Source organism: Periophthalmus magnuspinnatus, chromosome 9 (genome assembly GCF_009829125.3).
Source record: "Periophthalmus magnuspinnatus isolate fPerMag1 chromosome 9, fPerMag1.2.pri, whole genome shotgun sequence".
Taxonomy (NCBI): Eukaryota; Metazoa; Chordata; class Actinopteri; order Gobiiformes; family Gobiidae; genus Periophthalmus; species Periophthalmus magnuspinnatus.
In genome coordinates this window covers 11,194,535-11,215,095 of record NC_047134.1, presented here as the reverse complement: position 1 = coordinate 11,215,095, position 20,561 = coordinate 11,194,535, and the positions used below count along the sequence as shown (strand labels likewise).

Genomic DNA, 20,561 nt, shown 5'->3' with positions numbered 1-20,561 from the left:
TAACTGGAGTTAAAACAGATAATTATTTCTCTGCCTCAGTGATTCATTCTAACCATGAAGTATCGTCTTTACTGACATGTGCGTGTCCTTCATTACATGATACATGATTATTAACATTTCAGTGACACACGGGGCATCCTTTACCACAAGCTGATAGAAAGACAAGCACTTGAGAGACACTGTCCTTGCCATGTTTTCAACACATGAGGCTGCTGCAGTAGTTCAGTACTACACTACTGCTTTAAATACAAAGCTTCAGCACAGGGGCAGGTTCAATCCTCACTCCATCTGTAAGACTGTCCATTGAAGACATGCTCTGTGTTTCAATTAGTCAACTGAAAGGGGGTGTGACACGGTGCTGGGAAAACGCTCCCACAATTATTAGAATCTTGCTCAAAAAATACAATAAAATGAAGCACGAGTAAACAGCATCTTCATAAGAAAAAAGGCAGATTAAACCGTTGAGTCACTCCCAAAACTCCAGCTGACTCACTTAATGATTGCGCCTTTCTGCTTTTGTCCATTAGAAAAAATAAAATCCTTAAACTCATATGATACAATTAGTCAAACCAACTAAACAGCTAAAGGACGATCGCCCTAACTGTGCTAACTGTGCTGCTGGTTTGTCATTTCAGCTCTGATTTACGCTGGTGATATGGCAATAAAACACCTGTTATGATCTGAATCCTGTGGCGATACATTTGTTGATATCATTATATATTTAATACAGCTCTAACAAAGCCACGTTTCCCCATCTACTCGTCCTACTGCTCTGTAGAAATGCTCTGAATGAGAGACAGACAGACTTGACCAATTACAGTTAAGTGACTCTTAGAAAACCCTGATTTTTCATCAATAAAGAAGAAATGTGAGCAGCTGGTTGATAAAATCTTACAGCTGTATACTTATCTACACATCTTTAGTAGAGGTAGACTGGATTTATGGTTAAAAAAGAGCTGTAGGTGAGTTTGTAGTAAAATTATATATACATATTGGCTCAGAAATATCAGACATCGGTTGATCTGGATTTTACACAGTCGGTATCGACAAAAACATCAATCTCTAATTCTTAATCGTGGTTTTATTTTAGTAGTGCCTGAAGACTGTAAATTGCACTTACGTTCCTCTTCACTTCAGTATGCAGAGGAGCAGTTCTCTTGTTTCAAAGTCATGGTTGAAAAGGTGGCTTAACAATAACACAGCCTCCGATAACACAGCCTCCAGCCTCCAGCACTCACAAAACGTTTTTCTGAGCATCTGAAATCCCCAAGGCACTTTCCCTTTACAAATCCGGCCATTAGAGGTCAGTAAATGAACATAAGACTAGTTTTAGTGCATTCTTAACAATGGCAGGGGGCACAAGTAAAACAGGATAAAGGTTCTTTTTCAGTGCAAGTTTGGTAATTAGTCGGTGGGGGTCTTTACTCATCTTTGTGCTTAAGGGAAAATAATATATGCCCTGCGTTTAAGTTGCATTTTAAGGTTCATGTTTCTTTTATTGTCTTGTAACAGAAAAATTTGGCTTGGAGCAGAGGTCAGTGGCATTACAGAAACAGGACATGACATAAGATAAGATAACAAACAAGACATTTAAACGTATATTACATAAATATTATCACTCAGGCCTGACACACATGCACCTGTAAGCACATTTTTTGCCTGGATTTACATAAGAGAATTCTTTCTATCTTTCCAGCCATAAGGGGTTGAACATGTAGAATCTCCAATGATCTTCAGCCTGTTTCAAGTCTGTTCAAACATGGTTAAACAACTTAGACTCTTAAAGTGAATGTCATTATTTATCCACTCCCTTCACTTACAGATGGGAGCTAAACCTGCCTTGGAGCAGACTGACAGAGGCAAAGGCCAGTCCATGGACTCACACATAGAGCTCAGCACCCAAACTCGGTTCAAACTAAAAACCGACCAAAAAGGTTTGGTAAGTACTGGTAAAATGACCAGCTTTGAATTTTAGAGTCAATGAGCCAGTACATACACTGCACAGATTTATCAGTAGAGCTCACGTGTCACGAATGTGCTCTGCACAAACAAATCACACAAACACTTAACTTAAGCACAGTGAGACATTACAGTGCCACAAAGTCAAAGTGACAATAAATCTGCAGTCTGCAGTGTCCACATAAAGCTGAAGCTAAACAGATACTATGAACCAAACTCCACAAAAATCATCCAAGTAAATGTAGTGTAGTAAATATATCCAGAGCGTGTGCATAAAGATGTGTCCATGCAAGTCTGTCTAAAATCTGCCACAGTCCTCTGCTCAGGTAACCGTGTAATAAAAGCATAAACAAAAATCATGTGCTCTGAAACGCTGCTTCTGAGCTAAAGTGCCCTGTACAAAGAAAACAAAAGTGCAACTTAAGTGAAACTTAAGTGCACATGAGTCCACGTGAGGATCAGCTGTGCTTTCTGGGTCATTTGCACATTTGTTTTGAGTTATAACTGGACATCTACAGCCTAGTAATATGTTTTAAAATATGAATTAACATAACTGAAGGATTTAAACATATTTTCTTAATAATACTGGCCATTAATTTACATTTACAAAACTGTGAACGATCAATGATGAAATATTGTGATAACGTTTTGTCATATCACACATATATGCCGTATATTCATTTGCCAGTTTGATCAGTCACACTGTAGAGACACTGAGCTCAGAGCCAGTACAACACCACAATAGCACCTCCATTATTTAGCCACATGATTTTTTCACCAAACAACAATGACCTTCACCCAGCGCACAAAGAGAGCTACATAAGCATGAAAATATCGATCTCCCTCTCATTTCATGGGACTGCTCCCCCAATGGTCAGCCCCACCGTGCACCGTGTATAAGACTTTAGGATTAAGAGCTTAAGACTTAACCCACACCGACAATCATATTCTCCATATTTTAGGTCGCTCGCATCACAAAGACACAATTATTTTGACCTATGGGGCTGTAATTATACACTATCTCTGCCTTTTATATAATGAGGTGCATCTCTGACCTTGGGATATGGACTGATTATTGACCCGCACATTTCAGGGTTACACATGTTGGACGTATTAAGAGGAAAACAGCAGTGGTAATGGAAAAGATAATTACAAAAAAAAAACAAAAAACTATTCTATAAGTAAATTATTGTATGTTACTTCTTTTTATTTCAATTTACATGCATACTAACACAATTTTATTTCAGAAAATGATTTATATTAGTTTATGAATCATAAGAACATGGCAGGGCTGTAGCTGACTATGAAATGAAATTCTTGGTTGACTAAAGACCTGCATATTGCATCAATTAATCCAATAAAAGGGACTTGGCGCTGGCACAAACTCTGTATGTGCCACGTATTAGCTGACAAATACAAAATGTGGTTAACCAAGACACCATTGACCGATAATCAACTAAATGACTGAATGACGACAGCTCAGGGCCCCACAGTGAGGGACAGGGGTCACTTACAACGTATTTAATCTATATTTTTTAATAAACTATTGAAATAAATGTCATTAAACCATTTTTTTAAAAGATTGGGCACTCCAACATGAGGACATAATAAGACTGAAGTGTTTCAGATCCTTTACATGTATGAAATGAATAATTTTACACTATACTTCACACTAAGGACAGTGTTATCTTCTCTCTCCAGCTCCAGATCTTATTTAATCAATGATGTCCTGCAATTTTAATGATGAATACCTTCACAGTTCTTCAATCAGCACATCTATTCTTTGCAGTGTATAAATTACTGAGCTGTCCTAGTATATCATACATGGAGATGCTGTGCAAATGTAAAGCTGACATAATCATTTGTGTTTGTTCTATTGGCTTGAATTTTCTACATATATCTGAATTTATTTTATGTAATAAGCTCTAGTTTTTATTGCCTTACGGCTGTTTTACTTTTAATCTCTTCGCTTTCATATAAGTGACACTGATGGAGAATAGAATTGATTAGTACATTAGAAGTAGGATAATAATATATGAAGTGTTTTTATAAAGTGAGCTGCATTTGAACTGTTTTCATATGTTCACCAATTATTCTCTCAGCATCTCCATGAAGAAAAGCAAGTATGAGAAAAACACATCCAAAGCTGCAGAGATGGCATGCCTGATGAATGTCTGCTTCACAACTCTGCTATAATTAGTGTGGAAACAAGGGCTCTAGAAGCCACAGTCGTATTATGCAAGACCAAAAGCTCTGAGCGTCCTTTCTGCCACCTTCAGCCTGGGTAAAGCCGATTCATGAGACAGCACAGTTGAGTTCTGCAGTTATCTGATACTAAAAAGACAATGGTGGGCAGGTGTTGGAAACAGAGAGAGCCAGGAGGTACCTGAGTTCGACCCTCCAAAAGGGATCAAGAGTCCTGTGTTCCATCAGTTTAATATCCCGCATCAGCACGGCCAAGCAGACAGCAGCGTGCTGCCAAAGAAAACATATGGGATTCAGCTGAAGGGCTCCAGTTTTTCAAAAACAGCCTCTTTCAGTCTAAACTTCTTAAGGAGGTCGCTATGAACGTCCTTTCGCTTCGAAAAAAAAATCTTGAGGTACTGCAGTAAAGGTCTGGATTCAGCGTGGACACTGCCACCTTTCACCCTGTGTGTTGTTCAAAGGTGTGTTTGCTTTCAAAATGTGAGCAAACCTTCGTCATCATTACCTGCCATTTTCATCTCCAACATTTAAAGGCATTTTCAAGCCAAAACATTTTTAGAATCAAGAGTAAAAACACAGATCCAGATATTTAATGATAATTCAGATTAATGAGATATCAGACAGGAGCATGATCCACTTTTTATTATGAAACCAATAAGTGATTATCTCAGCAATAAGCAGATTTAAACTCCATAAGGATCAAACTATAAAGTTTACAGATGGAGAGTTATGTATACAATAGCTTGTGATCAGCCTGAGAACAATACAGCAGTTATTTTGGTAAATGGCACTCAAACACAGTGTACAGTCTTTACCGTCTGCACTGAGCGGTCTCTGCTCAGCCTAAAATAAAACCTGAATAACTCTCAATGTGTCTGTAAAGTACTCTATTGGGTTTATATAGGTCAGGATTAAAAATGTCTGAACGCATAAATATCAATAAAAGCTGAATGTTCAAGTGCACACAGAAAACTTGGACGCTGCGTGTTGGTGCGCCTCAAACCATATACCCAAACAGCTCTGGGGTCAGCGCTGCAACAAGCCTTGGCTAAGTCAACAAGGAACATTAACAACTATTAGTGAATCAAACTCTTGTGCCGTGTGCAGAGCGTGGCAGACCCAGCTGGCTCACGTTCCTGCCCTAATCAAAAAGGATATTTTGTTTGCATTTTTGCTGCACATCTGCTCCAGAAATGTCGGAGGCTCGGCATCTCCAAAACACTCTTTTTTTTTATACCCTAAAGGCCAAAAGTTGAATCGACTGAGCACATTGGCATTTTGGCTTATAATTAGCATATCTGATTTTCTTTTTCAGTGCCTCTCATGAATATTAGCTTTGTAAGTGTTTCCTCTGTGGTGATGCTAACAGGATGAGAAGACAGTGCATTCAAACTCTGCTAAGACTGACAGAGTAAAATGACTGTGGAGCTGGTGGATTTAGCTCTGAAAGGATCATAAGTCAAGCAGTAACCATCAGCTTGAGTTTACACTCCCTGCTCTTACAGCAGCACTCAGCACGGCCTCACCCGTTTGGCAAAATCCATTATGCAACATGACACATATAAGGAGCAGGATGACTTCTGACTTGAGAGCCTGCAGAGGTAAAGGTTAAACCATATCTGTTTGCACCAGCGGATACAAATGGAAATATCTCCCAGGTAAAAGTAATTAAATAAATAAATAAATATGTAATAACCTCTCTAAATGTTTAATATAAAAAAGAGAACACTTTACTAGTATTTCATGGCTGCTTTTGGACATCTCCAGATATTGTGTATGTTTGCATGATGTGCTGAAATAAATACCTCTTTAGTGCATGGACTTACATCAGGAAGACGGATATGACTTGTTTGTCTTCGGATCTGAAAGTTCCATAATCAGCGAGAAATGGAAAAACCGACGTTCACTTGAGCTCTACGTGCAGGGAAGAATATCAAAGACATGTCAGAGCCCAGACTCAAATTAAATCTGTCAGTAAGTCATCTGGGGTAGAGGCCAGAACAGAAGTCACTGCATGCCATTCATGGTTTGATCTTTTAACCAATCACATCTCTCTGTTGTGCGTATTTTGAAATTGCATCATTTGGCCGCTTTAACATTTCGGTGATCATTTTAATAACCACACAATGATAAACATGGCCAGCAGACAGGAAATAGAGCGGAGTGTATTTGTTTTTCTAGAATAAAATCAAAATAATGTCGCTCTCTGTCCTTCAGTAACCCTGAGTAATGTCATAAGTCTTCAAACGTACTAAAACTTACATTAAGAGATAGATATATGTCAGTCGGCTCTCCAGCACAGGCTGTTATTTGATTTTGGTCAATTTTCTGCTTAGAATATACACATAAAGCTTTATTTTAACACTTTAATACGACAAAACGACTGCACCAAAGGTTTGTGGTAAAAAACAAGGGCTGTGGATCAGTCAATCTCTTATATTATTATATTAAACATAAATCTACCAGGTATTTTTTGTATATTTTAATTTATGTTTGCTTTAGTTTCACTTGTCAGACCAACTCCACTGAACAAGCAGCTGGAAAATGTTCTATTCAAGCCAATTTGGTCTAGGAAATATATTTCAGCGATGCTTTAAGGACATATTTAGGTCGATGTAACATTACAGTGCATTACATTATATTTAGGTCATCATGTATTGTCCTTGTAGCACTAATAAATAAGTCTCTACGGTTTAGTTTTATTAAATTTAGAACAGTCAGGGTGATTTTTTTCAAGGCAAATTAAGACACGTTTGAATGTCACTGGTTTGTGACAACGCCTCACACCTCACACCTCACTTGCACCAAATACTAGTCATACCCCGCTCTTTCTTCTCGGTCCTCTTGTCTCCGTGACCCCTCTGTCCACCCCTCCTTTATCATCCCTCCATTGTTTCAGGGGAAAGGAGGACACAAAGCCTGAGAGCCAATCACCGCCTTAAAACGCCTTTCAACATCACCCCATCTGCTGCGATCCTTATACCTTCATAAATAAAATTCATAATTCAGTCCATTGTGAGGCTGCAGTTCTTCTTAGTAAAAACAGGTAATCAAGGTCAGTCACACTACTCCCATAATTCATTTCCATCCAGGCCACGTGCTGCCGGCTTCACCCACATGGCAAAAACACAATAATGTCCCTAACTGCAGCCTGTACCTAGTCATCTGCTTCACTGTGCATGTGCTGCTCTTGTTAAACTACAGTAAAACAGCTGTGTCCAGGTGTATACGCTATGGGAATGCTGTCATTATTCCTTGACCGGAAACTTCAATGGAGCCTCTAAAAATGTGCAAAAATACGCACATAACACGAACAGTTATTTTGTCATTGACTTCTCTTATGTAATTCTGTGGAGTGTCAAATGTGTATCCCGAGCTGTCGTCCAGTCTGGAACTTGAACGATTCTGAGTTTCAGCTTCCTGTTTAAGGACTTTTTCATTATAAATTGTTAAACACCATGGCAACAGCTCTAATTTTCATTATTCTGATATCCATGGCTGCAGATATAGTCTCGTACCAGTGATGTGTTCCTACTTTACAACATTTTAGCTTATTTTTTCTTGGGTTGTGATGAGTATTTTTGCCACGTTTCACAATAACCCTGAACATTTCTCATTTACGTAGCAAAACTGTGTTACAGATGGTAATGGCATCGAAAGTTGACCCTTTTGACCGAAAATGAATGAAATGAAAAACGTAATTATGTTTTAGTAGACAACTTTTGATATTACAACTGAGAGGAAAACATTAGAGATGCTCTTTTTTGACCTTCCCCATCATGACGATATTAAATCATAAAATTACATTCGTTCAAAAGTTTCACTCCTTGTTTCTGACTGCTGCTTTGACATTCAGTGCATCTTGAACACAAGCCAGGACTCAACCCCCACCTCTCCACAGGGCTCCTGGTGATGGGGTGTTGTGCTTCATAAGCATTTAGCAGTGGATGCTGCCCGCCTGCCGAGTGCAGTAAAGACTTCCAGACAGCCCGCGTGGCTATAATTAAGCAACAGTAAAACACACACCTACCCTGGGCTTGTGCGAGCGCTCCAGATCAAAGAGAGGTGCCTTTTTCATCTGCCACCTCCAACCTCTGCCTTAGCTACTGCTCCATGTCCTGCTGCGCTCCCTTTAGGCTCATCTCATTTTATTTATTAAAACTCAATATCAGAACAGATTACAACCACTTTCGTCAATTATTCTGTCGTTCTAAGTTTGAAAGAACTAGATAACGATCAACAAGTGAAGATTGCCTCATAACTTTTAGCGTCTGCGAGTCTTGTGATAAATGAACAATGTCTTATTTTTGTCTTAGACTGAAACATCTTTGAAGTCCTTTGTAGTCAAAAACACTGTCATTTTACAAAAAAACAACCCTATTTCAAAAAACATGCCATTATTTTTTTACCCATGGCTGCCTCCACACATTTTAAAGCACATTTCAATACCTCGTGGATGTCTAAAAGGGAAAAATATGTCTGAAATGGAAGTGTAGGCAGCAGAAAAGGTCTTTTTCGCTCACTCATTAGAGCCACAGCCTGACCTTCTCTTGGCGTCTTGAAAATGACATCCTGCCACAACAGTATTTAGAAAGCAAAATGCTCACATCCTGTGTGGCCCCCTCGTGTGCTTCAATCTCCTCCAAACAACAACTATAAATGTCTCTTGGAGCAGCTGAATCCTCCCTGATGATGAACTGCTTCCTCCTACTCCAATAAAAGGAAGTGACCAAGGCCTGAGCTGAAAGCACTGTCCCTCAGATCAGATGTGCACAGTCTTTGTTTAGAAGGCACAATTCACAACCATTGTCTTGTCATTGTCCTGAAAATTATTTTAGGAGTAAAGACACCTCGACCTGAGCAGCTTTTGATTAATCGTCAGTATGTCTTCACTGTTATAGAGTTCCTTTCCAAACAATTGACGTACATGACGAACAGAACATGAGCCACCAAGCCAACAAAGTAAGAACGGACACTGGTTAATAAGTATATCATTTAAAGATGCACTATGTAACTTTTTTCTAGTGTAGAGTTTGCCATCAGCTTGTCTGGAATGTTGAGGTTTTGAGAAAAGCCCAACCACAGTAATAAAAGCCTGTTTTTAATCAAGTATTTAAAATGTCATTGAATAAACGCAAGATATATAAGTTACAATTCTGAAAACAAAGGTCATTTTAAAATAATACAATATCAAAAGTACAGGTTAAACACCACAACATTTAGCTACCACAAACTTTAATTGCATTGCCAAAGTCGCTCCATATTTCCACAGTAATTTGGCAGGTCCGTGCCCTGGATGCCCTTCCTGTCACAATCAGCCACAGACATACTGTGACTAAAGCACGGCTGGTGAAATGTCCTCACAGAGACACAAACGCATTCTTGAAGAGCAGTGTTTCATCTTTTAAAATGTCAAGCGGTGGAGTTCTGTTTTGTAAGGCCATGTTTTCCTTAATTAGAAGGCTCCCCGCATGTCACACAGTTTGAACAGAATTTATCATGTGAACTAGATTAAAACCACTTGCACCCTATGCACATCCACGTCTGGTAACTAGTTGGACTGAAAGAAAAAGCCCAATCAAAGCGAAATTGCAGTTTGAATGGACATAATTAAAAGACTGGGATTTTTTTGCAGTACCATCATTTCCACCACAAACATTAACTGTATAAAAACTGTTAACGCTGTAATTTCAATCTGCAGAAACATGTTTTGAAATGTGATTTTGGTGTTAGTCCATCAGCTCATACTTCAATTTTTATTTTTATTTTTTTTATCTAAATGCATTTAACCCTTCCCAGTAGAGTTATGTTATTGAGCCCAGAGTTCCTCTGGGCTCAATTTGACTCCAATTTATTTTTCTTATAATTCAGCCATAACATAACATACTTCAAAATCTCCTGCAACTCTTAATTTCCATCACCGCACTGTGTTTGTCAAGTACAGTGGTGGAAATTAAGTTGATTTGAGTTATAAGAGAAACAAATTAGGGTCAAATTGGACTTTAACGTAACTTGTTTTTCAGACAGTTCTTATTATACAATCAACATTTTTTCAAGTGGCCCAATTTTCAACCTATTTGATAAAGAAATGTCCAAGTTCTGCTGTGAGTGAGTTATTTTTTGGGGGGTCATAAATTACCCCGGGACGACACAAGGGTTAAAAAGTGAACACTGAACAGAATCCTACGACTAATCACAATTGCAACGTTCATCACCTTTACATCTCCTCGTGTCTGTGATGTGCTGAAACACGATAGAAGAAACTGAAGCCTTACGATTTGCCTCAGAGCTATCGACCGCACTTAACAAGGACCACACTGGTACAAGGTTAACGCTGCTCGCTGCTGGGTGCCACAGATGTGCCAATCCCTGAGGCAGTCATTACCATCCCCTCTCCGTGTGCCTCTTTACACAGGGCCCAGACAGAACCGCTGCACAGGTACTAATAGAGAACCATGAAGAACTGGGTCAAACTTTTACAGTGCCAATTTAAGGAAAAGCTGGAAGGCAAATTGTTTTTTTGGACATGAAGTAAAAATTATAATCACAAAAACATGTCTCTGTTGGAAGTGAGTCATTTTAAAGCCATATTTTTTCGATATAATTTGCAAAAGCTTTACAAAGTTTATTTAGTCATTTCCTTTTCCCAAGCATCTGTTTGCTGTAGCTGGATGATTCTTCCAAAGATCACATCCATCTGTTTTTCAAAGTTACCATTTCAGTTTGACGATGTGATTGCTGAAAGTCCACTCCAACGAGCTCGGGATAGACTTTTTTGTCCTGATTCAAACAATTAAAATGGCGTTTAGTGTTAATTCCGTGAACGTGTTAAATTTCTCGGAAACACAGGCTTGTCCTCTTTAAAAAGATCTAAAGAAATATCTAGATTTATACAAATTTATTGAGCCCCAAGACGATTAGACATGACTAAATCTCAACCTCGATTAAGATTAAATTATACATCCTTCACACATTTATTACCGCCGTTTAAAAAATCCAATAACGAACTTACGTATACAGTTGTCCTTCGCTATGACGTGGTTAACCTTTCGCATTCTCGCTGTTTCGCGGATTTTTTTTGTGTAATTTTGCGTGCTTTTTTAATTAAACAAGAGCCAGTGTGAGAAAAGTGTATAAAGTGTGTGGTGAGGGGTTTTACAGCTGCAAAACATATAGAATAACTGTAAAAAATAAAGCGGATTATTTTTAGAACGTAACCCACGTGAAAAACGATGGACCACTGTATCACAAAGGATGAGTTTTCAATCAAGTCAGATGCATTTTTTCGCAACCCAACATCAGCGCATTTTGAGTTTATATTTGATTATGTTAGACACAAAACACACAAGCATTAGTTTAATTCTCTCTAAGATGAATGTGAGCTGGCTTTCAGAGCGCATTTTGGCTCAGGTCAGTCCTTATTACTGCTGAAGTGTTTTATGAGGGGTAATGGGGAGGACCAGTGCGGACACTTTTGTAGCACACAATAGCGGCTAATGTTTTATGTTGGGAAGAAGTTTGGGTGAAGACATTACGCTGGTCAGGTCCAATGAACGACCACTCACCCGTGACAAAAAGCTCCTCAAACTGTCAGCCTAAAGATATTTAAGTGACAAAGCGCTATAAAACTGCTGCTTGCTGACGTAAAACTTGGTCAGAGGCAACATTTACAACGACTAAAAAGCATTTGTTGTAAGGTCACGGCACTTCAGATTCAAAGATTTGAGAAAAAAAAGAGGGATGTAAAGAAAATAGCACAATGCACTCACCAGTCCATCGCAGTTGTTAATGGCAACCGAGGCTCCGGGGACGTCGGTGATGTCGCCTACGAATGTGCAGTCAGTCTTCAGTAGTTCCCGTCGGAGTTCAGTTTGGTTCGCGCCGGGCTCCAAATCTGTTGTTAAGCTTCCAACGTCCTCCTCTTCGTGCCACTCTACCACGGCCCCCGGAGCAACGAGGCGATGGTTAGGTCGCAGACGCAGGTGAAACTCTTTCCCGAAGGCAGAAATGTTGAAGAAAATGTTCTGTTCTGTTTCTGTGTCTCTCTTATAGCGATGTTTGTGCATAGAAGACAGCAGGTGAGAGAGGTAGTGTCCATGAGAGTCTGTGCTAAACGGAGTTACAAGGCCGTATTCCTTCAGCCGCTTCTTCAGTTGGTCTGTGAAATAGAGAAGATATAGTGAGATAAAGACTACGTAAACAGTCAATAATAGCTTTCAAATGGACCTGTACGTGAAAAGTGCTAGTGCAATATAATACATGCAATTCAGGATGAGCAATATGGCAAAATAACAGCTTTTTCCCATCTATTCCTCTTTATACTGAGTCAGAACTGCTCCAAGTCACATGCTTTTACTAAAAAAGCCTTGGGAATAGACATCTCAGTTAAAAAAAACAACAATTAGACCGAAATGCATCTCAATTTCAATTAAAATTTGATAAAATGACCAGCCCTAATTAATCCCTAGACTTACAGCTAAACAAAAAATGTGTGGTTTAGTGGCGCGCCCATCAAATGAACGTGCTCGTGTTGAATTTTAGTACATTTGTGCAGGAAGATTTGGGTAAATTTTAGCTCGTATCCCATTCACGGATTAATATATTCATGAACAACCTGCCAGGCGTTGTTGTAGTGGTTGTAGCTGTTTAGATTTGCGCCTGCTATTGCGGGTTACTGTATAGATAACATGCAAAAAGTGTTGGTACGAACGCTATTAAGGCTGACAATCTGCACCATCGGCCCATCTGATCACCGTCAATCCCTCATGCACACATCATATTCATACTAGGCAATGCTAGGAAAGTGTCTTGCCTAAGAAATGTACTCAAAATTATCAATAATGCAGCTCCACCTATACTGAAAAAATGTATTAAACTTTCATCCGAACAAACTATCCCATCCTCTGAAAATGCATCATTCCAAAAAGATCCTCGTCCTTTGCTCAGTCGCATTTAATTTCACACCATCAGACACTGGAATCAGCTCTAAACAGTCTGAAATTGGCTGTAGATTTGAATAATTTTACTAGAAATGTGAAAAAGCACATTTTAGATCATCAAATGTCAGTCTAGTTTATTTGTAATGTTCTGTATTCAATGTAAAAACTTGCACTTAATTGATTTTTTTATATTGGTTTGGGCTGAAGGAAACATCACGTATAGGACATGGAGACATTTTATTGTATTTTCCTGCTAATTTTAGTGATGAACTGTTTTATAATGTAATCGTATTGAAATGTGTGTTTTAACGTGTGCTCACCTGCTCAGGGACTGCAGAAAGAAAACAGCAGGAGCTAAATCTGGTACAAATCATCTTTTCTTTTGTAAGATTAATGAATTTGTACATGGTCCTTGACAGATAAAGAAGAAAGAAAGAAAGAAAGAAAGGACACAACAACAGAACTTGGTCCAAGCGAGAATCAGTCTTCAAACTTTCCGGTTGGGGAATCACTGCTTCAATCACTGAGCGACTGTCGCCCCAACAGCAAACACAGATAAGATAAGACCACATCCCCGTCTCGTCAATCAATGCACCACAATAAACTCATCTGCTAATGCCGATAATCAAAGCACGTTTCTTAATGACAAGTCAATGTAGAGATTGAGCTACAGTCGTTACTAGATAAATCCTGATTCTACACAAATTACAACATAGATTCTGTCCCGTTAAATCGCTTTGATAGTTTAAACGTGGTACTCCGGCTACTCTGCGGTCCATAGACATGCATTAGTTTGGGCTTTAGAGGATTATCTCTGCCTCTGTGTGTCAACAATGCGATTAGCTGATGATTGTCCAACCTGTGCAGTGCATCACGCCAGCAGCCGACAGGAATAGATTTAAGTCCTTGCCTCAGCGTGAAAGCAAACGTGTGGTAAAATTAATGAATGAATGTTCCAAATGATTTCTTTGTTTTCTGTATAATAAATCAATTACATACTGTTTATTTTGTTTTGGATTCAGATTAATGAGCGCTACCAAAGTGTACAAACCCTAAGGATATTTGTTGTGTTTCTGAGAATTGCGTTCCATCCATCACGACACGTATCTGGCGTAGGGTTTGGTACCGCCTGGACTGTTCCCCGTAATGACACCTGTAATTGAAGCGTTGCAGGAGAGACACGTTTTGTGAGGTGGCAAAGCAATAACTTCTCCAGGGAGACAAGTGGGTGACCGACCCTCCACTAGAAAAGTTACAAAGTGCACCTTTAAACTAGAAGCAGTAGCAAACTGAAAGGACTAACAGTGGCAGTGTGAAGGGCATTCATAAGAGTCTGGCCTATAATACACCTGTGTGCACTTGAAAACCTCGTCTTTATATTGTGACCTGTGGTAAGTGCTGGAGAAAGTGGTCACGGCACGCTCCTTCGTCCTCGCTGCATGAACTACAGATCTGTGGTCAAACGCAAATGTACAAGGAAATTCTCTTCCCGGAATTGCTTTACTTTACATAATATTTAAAATACCAGAGATGGTTAAAATGCATTGGTTACAAGACTTTAAAAGCATGTCATTTCCCTGTGTATTTTCAAAAGTCAAACAGGTGTCAATAGTGAAATTACAAGTCAGAGGAAATGACATGGTTTTAAAATCACAGTGTGCATAAAGCGAACACGTGACCTGAAATATGTGCTTTGGTAATACTTCTGAGACAAGCCCTCTATTCAAGGAGCACCGCACTGAACAAGCGGGGACATTATTTATAAGGTAAATAAAAACGGCATGCAAAGGTCTGCTCATTTCTTCGACCATATCCTCTCACAATAAAAGGTTAGTCATAAAGTGTTTGAACTGGATGAAAAACTCATTTGCAATTTTATGAGAACGGGGAAACAAAGCCTAAGAATATTCTGCAACACTACATCGTCATTTGGTGATAATTTGACTGTGGTTTAGATTTATATTTCGGAAAGTTTTGTTCTCCTTGTTAGCTGAATTTTCAACGGTAAAGTATAATAAATAAGCAGTGATTTATTCCAATATCTTTGTGCGCAGAGCAAAAAATGTGATTACACAACTCCCTTCAGGTGAGTAGTAAAACAGGGCTGTCTCAGAAGAATGGATATTATTTTTCCCCATTATACTTCATCATGTTGAGCAGTGCGCTGTGTATAGAGTATATAGAGTCTGTAGTCCTTCAAATTCACACTGGTGATTGAATAAAAGATTTAGTGAAGCAGTTGACAGATCCCCCACCAGGAAAGTTTTAAAGAAAATTCAGACTAGAGTTGCACCGATTCAGCTTTCTGTTCTGATACCGATGTCGATACTGGTTTTGAGTGTCCACTGATACCCGATACCAACCGATACTAGGGCAGAGACGGATAATATATAAATCTTATTGGCCATCAGCAGCTCTGGGTTCTAAACTATTGGCATCCCACACGAACAAATCTCTAGTTTATCAAATCTTATCTCGTGATTACAGAACAACTCATACATTTCACTTGATGCCAGACAGAAACTCAGTCCTGAATTATGGTCATATTTTGTGCTATCTAGAATCTCTGGCGTACTCTTAGTAAGCAGTTGAGATTCTGTAAATAGAACTGTGCTTTGCTATTTACAAAATACCCAGAAAGGTGTCAAATGTGTCACTGTTGAGGCTGTGCAAAAGGGACTGTGCGTATGCAGAGAGAGCCGCACTTTGAGAGATTGTACAACACGTAATAATGATGTAATTTTAGATAAGCGTGTATTACCAAGGTCTACAGCAGCTCCCCACAGAGAGCAGAAAGGGAAAAGGTGCTGTGTGACAAATCATTAAAGCCAAAAGAAGAAGAACAGGCCTGAGTGAGTAGCTTTAGTGTAAACGCGGAGCTTTGGGCACCTAATCCTCAGGGGGCCCCATCCATGACTAATCTTAAAGAGCCATTCTGCAGCTCTCTACAGAGACAGGGAAGGTATCTCTGTGTTATGGTATATGATTTGACCTAAAAATAATCTTTTGGTAATTTGTCTGCAGTAGGAATGCACCTGTGCCTTTTCAAGATATCAGTTCAGTCGATTTGCCATTTAAACTGCTGTAATAAGAGAATTTACTGGGCAATGTTGGTCCAAAATGTCTCATATTATACTTAAAGCCAATGTATCGACATCAGAACAGAAAAAACTGGATCGGTGCAACCCTAGTCTGAATTATTTAAAAGTGCATTATGTAACTTTTCTGTTGGGGGATCTGCCAACTGCTTCACTGTATCTATTATTCAATTACAGGTGTTTTTTATTGCGAAAATACATTAAAAATCTAATGCTGCTTGTCTCTATGGACAGGGATAACTTTAATCCCATACTTTGCAGACATGCAGGTTGCAGACCCTCCACTGGATACTGACATAGTGCACCTTTAAATCAGGCATGCCCAAACTGTGGCCCTGGGGCCAAATGTGGCCCTCAGACCAATATTTCTTGGGCCTCAAGCTTCCCGGTGAATTGGCCCATATTATTTTAAACAGTGCTTTTTACTGTATATTTCCGAAATTCTACTTTACAAAGCCCATATCAAATATTTAAAGTGTCCCACTGAGGATGTAAGCGTGAAAAAAGATTGCAGGCGTGTCCAAACTTTTCTCACCACTAGACCTTTATTCACGTTTACATCGTCAATGGGACACATTAAATATTTGATATGGGCTTGTTAAAGTAGACTTTTCAAAATATACAGTAAAAAGTACTGTTTAAGGTAATATGGGCCAAGAAAAATTGGTCTGAGGGCCGCATTTGACCCCCGGGCCACAGTTTGGGCATGCCTGATCTAGTGATTCAGTCTAACTTGTAATAATAACACAAATTTGAAGTATTCACTGTACCGGCGACCAGTCTATGGCCCTAATTTGGCCCTCAGCTTTGTGTGTGTTTTTATGTGTGGCCCTTCATGAGAAAAGTTTGGACACCGCTGCTTTAAATCTAGAATAAAATAAACACATCTAAGTAAAGTTAAGGTGGTTTTGTATTTTAATAATAAGAAGCAGTAGCCTAGAAGTAGTAGCACACACAGGGAAAACTGACAGAAGCGCCAATCTGCACCGTTGGCCTCTCCAACCCACTCGCTCACACACCAGAGCTGCAGAGAGGGAAGGCGACTTAATTGTATCGCCCAAAAACACAAAAATAGAGCAGTCACACTATGAACCTTCAGGTAGGAGAGTGAAAGCTCTAACCACTGAGCCATAAACATACAGCTTTTCTTTTATATGAGTATTACAAATAATTTAATAAAAGGGTTTGCAACATTAGCAACAAGAGTGAGGGGTTGGCAGGTGTAAAGTGACTGATGAAAGAGGTACACAAACAGCTTTCAGAGAGTCATGACACATAAAAATGAGTTCATGCATATGTGTAAAACAAACAAAAAGTCACTATATCTGTTAATATACAGAAAGGTGTTAATGAGGACCAGAAATAGTGGTAGCAGTAGCTGAAAGGTGCGCTGTGTGACGTCAAAATAGTAGCGGAAGTACGTCAAATCAAGCTGGTTGTTACTAAAACTTTGATGAAGTTTTCTTTTTTGATTTATTTTAGCTGCTTTTAATGTTTGCTGGACTATGGATTGAAGTTCCGGGTCTAATTCACAGGGGCAACACAGTTATTTTGTATAGACAATAGAAGCACAGTTGTTTTTTTTCTCATATCTTCAGTTGAAGTTGAGTTAAGTCAGAAAGAAACAACACTGGACAAAGACCGCTCTATCTGCGTGACGCTTGGATGTTCGAGAGCCAGCTGCACTCTCTGCCTCTTGACTGTGGTTAGATCTTATAAATATGGAAGAGCGAACTATACGTTGTACGCTATTAAAAGAGCAAGGGGAAGATAGCGTGTTTACTGTGTCCAGAGTGGCTACGCTTGATAGATGTATGATTGAGAGTGAAAGAATACACGCGATGATTTAAAGTAGCAAGCACAATGGAAAGGGTGGGCTTCAAAGATGTCTGGCAGAGAGCTACAGATGCGTTTCGCTATCTGAAGAGGTTTGTTTTCACTTTCTGAGGCATATGTAGAAGTAAACCATATAGTAATGCACGCTCTCTCTGCACATTCTGCAACATGTGTTGTTTCATGATAATAGAGCCGTTTTCATTTGTGAAACCCCAAAAGGACCAAGGCTGAAATGAGATTTGGCCCTCAACAAAATGAACCTGGGTCTATTGCAGTTTGGAGAGAGATACAGTACATGAATCTCTAAGGGTTTAGCCAATCTACAGTGAACAAGCGGGGACGAGAAACACTTTTGGTCCTGAAAATATTAGTGTTGTCAGGACGCTAATATTTCAAAATCTTTTTTTTGACACGAAACAAAAGTCTCGATACTGATTTGGACGCGATGATGAATAATAACTTCTTTTAAAGGTGCACAAAGTAACATTTAGGCGCTGCTTGTTTCTATGGAGTTTTAATGATTGCTTTGCCCGGAATGTTTCACAGTACGACGATAAATTTATATTGCATCTGTCTCAATTGCTGTGGAACAATGGAGGTAAAGCAATAACATCTGATGGAGACGAGCGCGTAGCAGATCCTCCATCAGAAAAGTGACATAGTGCACCTTTAATATTGTCTCATATAGATCAGGACCTTTCTAAAAGACTGAGTATTTTGTTGTGATATTAGTTTTGGTATTGATTAGTCTCTGTGTGTTGCTGCTTTTGACACGATTATAGCAGAAATTGTGTCTATTCGCAAAAGTGAATGGATCAATAAGTCTATAATGTACAAGTTCAGTCAAATAAACCTATAAAATGCACCAGTGACACAGCATAAAGACAGCCTTCACACAGTGCTCTCTACAGCCACAGCCAAGTCAATCCTCAGGCTGATGCACGAGGCCTCAGAGGTGTCCACTGAATAACGTCGTGCGTAAAGGAGAGCTCCTCGGTGGGGACTTGAGCTGCTCTCTTGTGTCTGCAGCACAATAGGGCCCAGATGTGTGAGATTTAGCTCAGAGCCCGTCTTTCCGGTGGTACAAAGCTCTTGATGCACTTCACTCATGTAATAGAACCGTGTGTATGTGTGTTTGTGGAGAGAGGGGGGGAGGGCGCGAGGAGGAGAGACAGGCCCAGCGCGAACTCTCCTCCCACTTTGATCTGAGTGAGCGCCCAAGCTGTCCTCTTTAGTTTCCAAACGCAAAGAGGAAAATCTCCAACAAGGCGCAGCATTGAATACGTGTAAAGAATAATTAAACAGGACTTACCCTCTCTATCTACTTCTCCAGCCTGCAAAAGAGGAAGAAGAGACGCGTTACGCACGATGCATGCTCATTTGGTGCCAGTAATAACGTTATGCTGTAGGCTATGAGTCGACCCGGTGATGTGCAGCGCCTACTCATCTGGAGACGCACAGGAGCTTACAAAATGTCTCTCTTTTCGCGTCTTATGTAACAGGCAGAGAAGGCTTCAGTCAAACGTTTGCATTTGGGAAACTTTAGCGGCAGAAGTCAGTTTAAACGTGTCCAGTGAACGTAAACCGGCCCGTTATTCCCCTAATGAGAAGTGTTCTGAAGGCAAAAGAGACTTAAACAGAGCCTTACCTTGGCAGCTGTGGTCAGACTAAATCCTAAAAGTAGAAACGCTAGTGACAGGAGAGCCATCACGAGTTTTATTCTTAGAGGAAAACTGTATCCCAACGTTAAATAACGACACAAAGTTCAAATCAAGAAGAAGTTCACCAGGGAGAAGCGCTCTGTACGCAAGCGTGACCCGGTTCATTCAAAAAAAGTTTTCCAAGTTGAGAGTGGATGTGCACTGTGCCCCGTGTAGTCTCCAGACGCAGCTCTCCAGACGCAGCGAGGCGCGTAAAGTGTGATTCAGGAGGAGACCTGGCGTCTCTGTGACCCGCGGGGAGTTTGGTTCATAGAGTTGCTACTTTGAGGTAAGTCAGTCCCAGTCATCCCCTCTCTGCCGCCGCCGGACAGAGCTGCAGTGTGGAGCTCGTGAAACCTGGCACTGGGCTGCCCTGTCTAATAAAGTGCAAGACCAGCCCTGCCTGACGTCACACTGGCCCTTAGCCCAAGTTTGAAGAAGTTGGTGGGACAAGAGGAGGAGGAGAAGAGGGGAGGAGGAGAGGGAGAGAGAGGGGACAGAAAGAGAGGAGAGGGGACAGGAGGAGGAGAGAGGGGAGGAGGAGAGGAAGAGATAGGGGACAGGAAGAGAGGGGACAGGAGGAGGAGAGAGGGGAGGAGGAGAGGGAGAGAGAGGGGACAGGAAGAGAGGAGAGGGGACAGGAGGAGGAGGACAGGGAGAGATAGCAGACAGGAGGAGGAGAAGAGGGAGAGAGAGGGGACAGGAAGAGAGGAGAGGGGACAGGAGGAGGAGAAAGGGAAGGAGGAGAGGGAGAGAGAGGGGACAGGAGGAGAGGGGAGGAGGAGAGGGAGAGAGAGGGGACAGGAAGAGAGGAGAGGAGACAG

General features: G+C 40.2%; 1 protein-coding gene across 2 annotated transcripts in view; it reads right to left on the bottom strand.

The window, feature by feature from the left end:
* Window positions 1-20,076, bottom strand: part of adamts3 (ADAM metallopeptidase with thrombospondin type 1 motif, 3) — a 104,007-nt gene extending 83,931 nt beyond the window's left edge. For both annotated transcript variants that reach the window (XM_055224284.1, XM_055224283.1), the window contains exons 1-3: window positions 19,686-20,076; window positions 19,350-19,371; window positions 11,934-12,322 (exon numbers count right to left, since the gene is read on the bottom strand). In XM_055224284.1, the coding sequence (XP_055080259.1) occupies window positions 11,934-12,322; window positions 19,350-19,371; window positions 19,686-19,745 (471 nt within the window). In that variant the 5' untranslated portion in view covers window positions 19,746-20,076. The remainder of the gene's footprint in view (window positions 1-11,933; window positions 12,323-19,349; window positions 19,372-19,685) is intronic.
* Between the last annotated feature and the right edge of the window lie 485 nt (window positions 20,077-20,561).